This window comes from Marmota marmota, unplaced genomic scaffold (genome assembly GCF_001458135.2).
Source record: "Marmota marmota marmota unplaced genomic scaffold, marMar, whole genome shotgun sequence".
In the NCBI taxonomy this organism is placed as follows: domain Eukaryota; kingdom Metazoa; phylum Chordata; class Mammalia; order Rodentia; family Sciuridae; genus Marmota; species Marmota marmota.
Window position 1 is genome coordinate 4,009,139 of NW_026000242.1, and position 9,740 is coordinate 4,018,878.

Consider the following 9,740-nt stretch of genomic DNA (forward strand, 5'->3'; position numbering starts at 1 on the left):
CCGCCCTCGCGCGGACGCCTCCGCCCAGCCATATTCGAGGGAGCGAAAAAGTAGTTCTGCGGGCCCGAGGGAAGTGGCAGCCCACTGGTCCTGGGAATCCCACCCAGGGCGCCTCGTTTCTCTGGCCCTCTGAGTGCTTGGGGTGTGCACCTTCGAAAATGACTTGCACCGAGTCGGCTTTAACACAGCCGACCTTCAAGGAGCATTCCCTCCAATCCCAAGGAGTTCACGATATAGGGTCTTTGATATTATCCGCCCCACTTGTCCTGGAAACTTTTATTCCTGAGGAGGATGTACTTATTCATATTTCTTGACAACATTTATCACATGCTTTTGACTGCTGGACGCGAGCTCAGGTCCGGGTGCCTCCTTCTCTCGTGGAACAAACCCCAGCATAGACAAGTTTTGGCGATGACCGCTCACCTGAGGCACCTGCTGGCCTCGTCCTCCAAGGGGGCCCGTCACGCACAAGCCTTGGCTGCCAGGGTTGGGCTGGAAGAGGGAGGTCCGAAGGGCTGGCAAGAAAGGATTTGGGGACTAGGGCCAGCGTTTCTTGGTATAAATATTGCTTTTAGGCTGTTTTGCCTTGGCAAAACGAAGTGTATTATTTGCCAAATTGAGGAAGCATGGTGTTTTCCATAGCGACTTAACAAGCTTGTTGTGGAAAGAGAAGAAAATAAAGTATAAGTATTCAGTAAATAGCATCCGGTTCTCTCTGAAGCCTTCTTAATTTTAATTATTTTTCTGGTTTCTTTCTGTACAGGGTAGACACTTTAGATAACTATCTAGTTTTATGATGAAATTATTCAGTATTGTGACAATTGGAGTACCACATACAAATATAGTTCTCCAATCTTCCTGTGTAAAGTAGCTATCCCTTTTATCCAACTCTTTTCTGACTTCTGAGATTAAACCTGCGTCGGTGGTAAAGAGACTTTCAGCCATTTTGTGGAAATCCAGTCTAATAAACAGTGGATGTGGAGAGAGGAAACAATTACCTCTTAACAATGCTGTTTCTAAAAGTCATTCCACAACAGTTCATGAAAGGATCATTATCCCTGAATAGATGCATGAGTTCAAGCTGACGTTCGAAAGGGGTAAAAAAAAAAAAAAGAAAAAGAAAAGATAAACAGAGCCAATGATGACTCTCCTTTTGCTGGATTTTTTTTTTTTTAAAGTTCAGGGCACAGCCAGCTAATTTTGTAATGTTTATTTTTGGAAAGAATAGAGGCAGATTAGGGTTCCAAGCCACTTTCCTATGATTAGACCTGGACACATTGCCACCTGCTGGTGCATCCCAACATGACAATTCTATTCTGGAGACTCCCAGTTAAATTGTTTCTATACATAACTAGAATGAGTTCACCATTGGTCCATATTCGGCAAAATACACACCTTATCCCCTAACTTAAGAAATTGTCCATAAATGTACTAAATGTCTTGTTTTCCCTTATTCTAACAATGTTACAATATACATATGGAAAGAATTGGACCCCATGACTCATCAAATGCATTTTAAAAATGAGTTCCCATCTTCCATTCAAGTGTGCCTCAGTACTTAAGCTTCAGGAATAAAACAAACTGGGAAAGTTTCCTAATTCACCTTCTCTTCCTTGCATACAAAACCTCTTGGCAAAGGGCTGTCAAGATCCTTCCAAACTTAACAGACCTAAGGTTCTAGCTGTGAGCAAAGAAGGCTGTGGGAAAGCTTCAGAAGATGGTTAAAAAAAGAATTGAAAAACTAATGGTTATTCATCCCAGAACTACACTTTTTAAAATTTTTTTTAGCTGTAGATGAACACACAGTATTTTTATGTGGTGTTTTATGTGGTGAACCCAGTGCCTCACACATGCTAAGCAAGCACTCCACCACTGAGCTACAACCCTAGCCCCCTACACTTTTTTTTTAATAATGAAAATCTCTATAATCACCCACAAAACACTAGTGATAAAAGCAACAACTTACAGTTTTGGTAGAGCCACTATTCTAAAGACTCTGTGTATGAAAGTTCTTCAGAAGAGTCAAGCTGGCCCACATAGAATACTCTCCCTTAGGTTAGAGTCCTATGCCCAGAAAAGTGACAGTGGTGACCCAGACCACTAATCAGACTCTGAGAGGTTTTTCCAATAGGAGTTATTCTAAACCACATCCTCATTCTGTCATCCAGTTTTTCAGCATGCTTATTATGTACCTACTATGTGTCAAGGACTGTTATAGGCCCTGGAAGTTCAGGCCTTGAGATGGCCAGAAGCCCTGTCTTCAAGGACCCATTCAACATCATCATATTCAAGGGAACTGCCCAAACAGGTGGCAGAACTAGAAAGAATTAAGTTCTTCCTCTTTTGGCAAACTATTTTCTGTATGTTGGTTATTGCCTCTCCCCCAAATAAAAATATTGTAGGAATGATTAATGTTAAACAGCAGATTAGAGATATTTTACCAGTAAATGTAAACAGGAATCAACATTTCTATAAGTCAAAGGCAACTACTGGGCTTCTTTCCTCTTTTTATTTATTTTGTAACTTCTTGGCAAAACTCAACAAAGACAGAAGGGCAGACTCTGAATTTATAAAATGTTATTTTATTTTTTATAAAATTTAGTACAAATCTTATCGAAATATAAATCCTTCTTGAGCAGTGTTAGTTATTATTACATAGTAATCCAAATGCAAATGAGTACTTCATTTTGTCAGGCCAGACCACAGGTTAATTAGCCCTTTATCTACTTGTAGTGCAAAAACTCAACACCTTAACTGCTGATTCATCTTCATTTCACCCTTTTCTCCCAGAGAAATTTCTTCAGTTATTAGCACAAAACCAAAAGAGCTGAAATGAGGGATCCCCCCACCCAGCATTTATTCAGATTTCTCATTATGAAACAAAAACAAACACATTCCCATGAGAGTACCCCAACAGCAAGATCTGCAATCCCTTTACGTCTGATGGGTAAGGGAGAAAAGAACTGGTACCAGATTAAGCCTATTCATTTGTCTGGTATGGAACAGGTTGCAGAGTGCCAAAATTCAACAGCCAGCTTTTTCTTTTTATTTTAAGTTCATGCGCCAAGCCACTCTTTTCTGCTAGGCTTTTGCTGAAATCAGCATTCCCCCACATCCTACTTTGCCCACAATTTTGCTGGAAAGAAATTCACCAACATTTTAGGGATACTAATCATAAAGAGGTGGAGACGCTATCTGTCAGATTATTTCAATGTCCAGCAAAACTCTTTAACTAAATTACAGTCGTTTTAATGTGCCTTTAAAGTTACTTTTTCCTTTGCAGTAATAACTTTATGCAGTATTAGACCTTCCCTGTCCTCAGTTTCTGAGGCCAATGATTTTCATTTTCAAGACCACTTATTAGGTTAGTATCTCCAGTGGCCATGGACTGATACTTCCTGTTGACCTTGACTTCAGTAGCACTATTTGCTTACTCACCAACGGATTAACCAATCACCATTGATCAAATAAGATGGTAAAAATAAATAAGCAATAAATACATAAATAAATACTACTTCATCTTTTTCATAAAAACCCTACATTAAAGGCCTCCATTAACAAAATGCCACATAATATCTCTGTGAAATACAGAGTATTTCATTCATTCACCTGGGGTTTAAATTGAGAACAAGAGTAGACAAGTGACATGCTTAAATGATCTGGCAAGGGAATAGCAAAATCAGTTAAAGTAAACTCAGGAATTCTTGATTCCTAACCCCTTGTTCTAAATTCATATTTATGTTCCTCCTATGTGAGATTAAAGATTATCACACTAAAAAAAAAAAATTTTCCCTTCCAAGACTGGCCTTGTCATTTTAGTTTGTTCTTAGAGACTGGCACCAGTTTTAGAGAAAGGACAACAAGTAGTAAGAGTACTAAAAGGGAACGTACCTGAAATGCAAAAAAGAAAAGAAATTAGCCTTATCACCCTGAGGCCACACATTAAAAAGTCTTTGGTTCTAGTTTGCAACACATACTCAGAGCTGAAGCCTGAACTCCCATCTCAAGCACAGTGGAATCCACATGGTAAATCCCTATGGAATTTAGTCATGGCCTCTCATGCCTAGGAGATTAATGCACAAAAGCCCCGAGAACTGGCATAGTTTTCCTGGTTGGGCAAAACCCGTACAACAGGACTCAGTAAATCTACCCACACCTCATTCATCTCATATCCAAAGTTCTGGCTCTTATGATTTTTGTGCAAAAAAGGTTAATGTAACAGACCCGACCTGCTCTTCTCGGAAAGGCCTACAAGGTTGGCCCTTGATGGGCATCTGGGAACTTAGATTATGAAGGGCTCTCACCATTCACTGATAAGCCTGGCTCAGCTGGGCATGGTGACACATGCCTATTATCCCAATGATTCAAGAGATTGAGGCAGGGTGATCACAAACTTGAGGCCAGCCTCAGCAACTTAGCAAGACCCTCAGCAATTTAAGGAAGAATCTGTCTCAAAATTAGAAGGGCTAGAGATATAGCTCAGTAGAAAAGACCCCCTGGGTTCCATCCTTAATACCAAAAAGTAAATAATAATTATCATAATAATAAAATTTTAAAAGACTGGCTCATTGTCCCTTATTTTTTTGTGTGTGTGGGAACAACAGGGCTTGTGCTGAATGCTGTTTTCCTTTTGGGAATCTTGAATCTTGCTACATGCCAAGAGGCTGCCTATATGACCAGTCGCCAGTAGAAATCTTAGGCACTGAGTCTTTAATAACTTTCCCTGATAGGCAATATTTCTCATATGTTGTCACAAAATATTTCCAGAAGAATTAAGCACATCCTGTGTGATCCAAATGGAAGAAGACTCTAGAAGTTTGTGTCTGGTTTCCCTTGGTCCCAGGTGCCTTTTCCCTTTGATAATTTTACTTTGTATCCTTTTACTATCATAAATCAAAGTTGTGAGTGAGACTGTATGTTGAGCCCTCTAAGTCCTCCTAGTAAATTATGGAACCCAGGGGGTAGTCTTGGGGACCTCCAACACAGTGGGCACAGGGAGGTTCAGGAAGTGACCACCTACCACTGCCAGTTTCACTCACCTCTTATCACGTTTTGTTTAAGCAGATCCAATTCTCCGATCAGTGCTCAGAATGCCAAATGTACATCTCTTTCTGAATGTCCCTCACTTTATAGTACATGGAATGAACTTAAATAAATGGGCTACATGAAAAGCAGGAACAAGTATATGCTGAAGAAATTCCCAAAGGAACAAGAAACAGTACTAAACTTCTTCCAGTTTCTTTCAAGGCTATCTGAATATCATGCTTCCCAAGGATAAGAGGACCCAAGGTCACTGTGTTTTGAAAACGCCAGTAGTTCTTACCTCATGATCCTGACATCTTCCCAGCAATCACTGAGGATTCTCACTTTCCACAACTGTGCCATTGTAGAAGTTACTGTTTTAATACTGTATATGCTCGGCTTGAAGACTGACCAAAGTGATCAATAAATTTAGCCCTTTTTTGAAACCGAAATTTGTTATGAGCATGATTCCACGACAGTCAGATTTCCGACCTAGTTCCCATGGCTGACTCAGTCCGATCCAATATCGGAAGCAAGCCTTGGCTAGTGTGTTTTGAGATGTCCATTATGTTTTAGCTGCCGTTCCTCACTCCGCCTGCTTCTCCAGGCATGGTACTTCTTGATGCTTTTCTTCCATGCAAAACGCCAGATGCTAAACATAAAACACCAAGACACAGCATACATCGCTACTCCCCCGACTTTCACAAACCACTTGGGTGTGGGGGAGACCATTTCACAGAAAAGCAGGCGAGCTCCTACACCAATCCTCACTCCAGTGAACAGAGCCACAAAAAGGAAATCCACCACATCTCCAGTGAAACTGTGATAGTGTCCTGTTTCACGGAGAAACCAGCGTATCTGGAGCAAGGGGTTGGTGATCTCACTTCCAAAAAGGACTGCATTGACTTCTGTGCCTGACTCCCCAAGCACCAGGGCCATGATAATGCCCAAGATACTCAGTGTGTGGTGAGCCAGCATCAGGGCACCCTCAGACTGGAAGTAGATGCACCAGCCCAAGTCGAAAATGAAGTAGCCCAAGGTGAGACAGAGAACGTGAACTTGGAGAGGTGTGTTGGGTGAGCCTGAAACAAACCAAGACAGAAGCAAATTGAGTAATTGGGGATTGTGCCATCTTGCACAGTGATCCTACATTGTTCTTTCAAACCTTACAGAATCACTGAAGGATACAAAAAATTATGGCAGGCGCAAGCTTTTGAATGATAACAACAAAGACTAAAATCTAAAACCTTGATCTTTATCAAACTGAATGATGTTGGCCCCAGAAAATGCCGTTCTAATGAATCAGAACAAGGAGTGTTCTGCGCAGTCAATAATCTCAGGGTCCTCTCTATAGAACACTATAAAATCAAGTCAGTATGTTCTTCCAATTAAAATCAAGGATTTTTTCCTCTTTTATTTTTTTAATTTAAATTTTTTTCTTGGTACTGGGGATTGAACCTAGGAGCTTTACCACTGAGCTAAGGTTCCTTTTTTATTTTTTTATTTTGAGACATTATTTTTAGTTGCTTAGAGCCTCACTCAATTGCTGAGGCTGGCCTCAAAGTTGCAATCCTACTGCCTTGGCCTCCTGAGTTGCTGGGATTACAGGCAAGAGGCCACTATGCCTGGCTTTCCTCTTTTCTTTAACCAGATAAAGATCTATTTCCACACTTGGGTCATTCTGTCCTAAATGTCAGATAAATTTCTTAACTTAATGGATTAAGTTATTGGACACTAGTAGCACTAACCATTTTGAAAGCAGACTCTGGAAAGAACCCCCCAAATTAGGATATTCCCATGTCCAAGCACATAGGGTGCAAGAATCTGATATGCTTGAAACCATTAAGAACCATCATATAAAACAAAGCTTAAAAAACCCTTTCACCTCAATTTGACAGATTTGGGGAAAACTTGGACACTCAATTTGGGAATCTAAGGAAATTTTTTTAAAAATCTATGGAATTTATATTATATTTAATATAATATATTTATATTATATTTAATATTTAATATTCCAGTGGAATTGTGGGTTGAATTGTGTTCCCCAAATTCTTATGTTAAAGCTCTAGCCTCTTGTACCTCAAAATGTGACAATATTTAGAGATGGGACCTTTAAGAAGGTAACTCAGTTCAAATAGGGTCATCTGGGTGATCCCTAATCCATTATGATTGATGTCTTTATAAGAGATTAGGACACACACACAAACACAGCGGGGTGACCATATGAGAGGGCAGCCATTTACCAGCTAAGGAGAGAGGCCTCAGAAGAAACCAACACATCTTCCACCACCTTGATCCCATTCCTCTAAAACTACCCCCGAAATCATGAATCGCTATGGAAAGATTCCTAATGTCCTCTACCTACCTGGGTGGGTAAAAGGCCAAGGACCATCGATGAAGCCAATATAAGCTGAAAGGACTATAGAGAGGACTCCATGGGTGAACGTCACCAGTCGGCAGCTCCACTCATAGCTTCGGTGCTTATTCAGGTGACAGAAAGATGCATAGATCGAGAGCCAGCCACAGAGACTGCACAGCACCTGCAGACACATTGCCACTGCCATCCTATGACAAAAAGACCAAAACCAGAGAACAGTGGATGCACCCTAAGAAAACAGCACTGGGGTGTTCTGTATACAGGTCCTCATTACTGTTATCGAATAGTTCAAAAGCAGCGCTTTTACTGAAATGCTTCTTCCTTGTCTACATATATAAGAATCTTCTATTGCAGTATGGCTATATATGTACCACTCCAGGGTCCTTAGAGATAACATGTTGGCCAGTGGTGAAAACTGTAAATGAAACTGGGAACTGCATTCTAATACCATACGTTATGGTTTGTATAGGAGATGTCCCCCCAAAGCTCGTCTGCTAATACAGGAATGATCAGAGATGGAATGATTGAATTGTGAGAGCTGTGACCTAATCAGTCCATCCTGGTTGGAATGGACTAAATGGGTGGTCACTGTAGGCTGGTGGGGCATGGCTGGAAGAGATGGGTCACTGGGGGCGTGCTCTGGAAGGGTGCACCCTTCACAGATCCCTTTCTCTCTTTTTCTCTGCTTCCTGGTTGTCCTCTGTCACATCCTTCCCCACCATGTTCTTCCTCATCTTGGATCCAAAACAATGGAGTCAACCATCTATGGACTGAGACCTCTGATACCGTGAGCCAAAATACATTTTTTCCCCTCAAAGTTTTCTTGTCAAGTATTTTGGCCACAGTGACACAAATGCTGACTAAAACAACATATTATAATGAGCAGATGTCAACAATAACCCTCTGGCAATGACCAACCTTTGACAATAATACCCAGAAAATACAGTACATATATCTGATGATGTATTCACATCTCAAAAATCTCAGTGCATAGTTCTCATGAAAAAGCACAACACTTTGGTTTCTGCTAGAAGTCACATGACATGTGACAGTTTCATGTGGTTTTAAGCTGAAACTAAATTCAGCTGAGGTTTGGATTTGGGTCACAGGTTTATCAGTGAAAATCAAAATTTGAGGTAAACTAAAATATAGAACTGAACCAAGAGTCCAGACATCCTGGAAGGGTGTCTGGAAAAATCCAAGTTGTAGTCTGTTCTGAAATCCAAATCAACCACTAGGGAACAAGAATTTTGAGGCACAAGAGGAGTTTTTATTGAGATGTAAAAAAAAAACCTGTAAGGCAATTATTCAGTTAAAAAAATGAAACAAAAATCATAAAGTTACACTTTGGAATTTTTACTTAATTTAAGTTTGGACAAGAACAACTATTGGGAAAAAAAAAAAGAACAACTATTGAGTGAATTTGGCCATACAGAAATAAAATCCAAAAATGACCAAGATGCCATTATTAATATTCACTAGCTCCTCTGTTGAAAATACAAATAAAAAAAAAGTCAAAAGTATTTCAGGTATCTGTCTCATCTCAGCAGGAATTTTCTGCATGGCTACTCTTAGTGCTTAACCCTATTCTGACAAGTGAAATAGTATCTGTGGACCAACACACTTCAATACACAAGACACTCCCAAGAATGTTATCCAGAGAGGACTTTATGAAGGTCAAGTTCTGTACAGCTTTCATCTGAAATCAGATTTCCATTCAAGAAAACAGCAGGTGTCCATCAAAGTCCTAAGTTTCATTGGGTCTCTGCCCTAAGCTAGCAGCATGAGTGTGGGCAAATCACTTCAATGGCAGAGACTGTTTTTCCTAAAACAAAAACAAAACAGAAGATAAACAGGAGGAAAGAAAAAAAAGGACTTGGAGAACTCTCTAGTCCAGTCCAGCTCTGACATGGAGTTCTAAGACAAATTTTGCAAAACTTCAAGGCCAATTTTCAGAGCAAGGAACAGAAAGACAAAGTATTCGGAATGAAAAGAAGGGTTCCCCTTATTTCCTTTTGAAGGCCAGAGTCACCGCCAGTAAGGCGGATCAGTTTGGACATGGCGATTAGTATTTTTAGAGTCCTCTTCTCTGAATCCTAATTCCCTGGCACACCAGAGCAAAGAAGGGACATTTGTAAATGGCAGATGCAACTCTGTGACCTTGGGAGCTGCGTGTCTGGGTGCCGGCGTTGTGGATGAACTGGGGGTCTCTCGATGGCCCTGGCGGTTCGGAAGCCGAGGCTCCTCTGCGGCGGCGGGCGCCCCAGGCCGGGCAGGCGAGGAGGGCGAGGGGCTGGCTCCTTCTCGGAGCAGGCGTGGCCGGCTGCGAGCAGAGCGCCGT

The 9,740-nt window shown here is 41.0% G+C and overlaps 1 protein-coding gene across 1 annotated transcript in view; it reads right to left on the reverse strand.

The window, feature by feature from the left end:
* Window positions 1-2,562: 2,562 nt before the first annotated feature.
* Window positions 2,563-9,740, reverse strand: part of Tlcd5 (TLC domain containing 5) — an 8,173-nt gene continuing 995 nt past the window's right edge. Inside the window, exons 2-3 of the mRNA XM_015489728.2 lie at window positions 7,388-7,587; window positions 2,563-6,104 (exon numbers count right to left, since the gene is read on the reverse strand). Of these exons, the coding sequence (XP_015345214.1) occupies window positions 5,566-6,104; window positions 7,388-7,586 (738 nt within the window). The 5' untranslated portion in view covers window position 7,587 and the 3' untranslated portion in view covers window positions 2,563-5,565. The remainder of the gene's footprint in view (window positions 6,105-7,387; window positions 7,588-9,740) is intronic.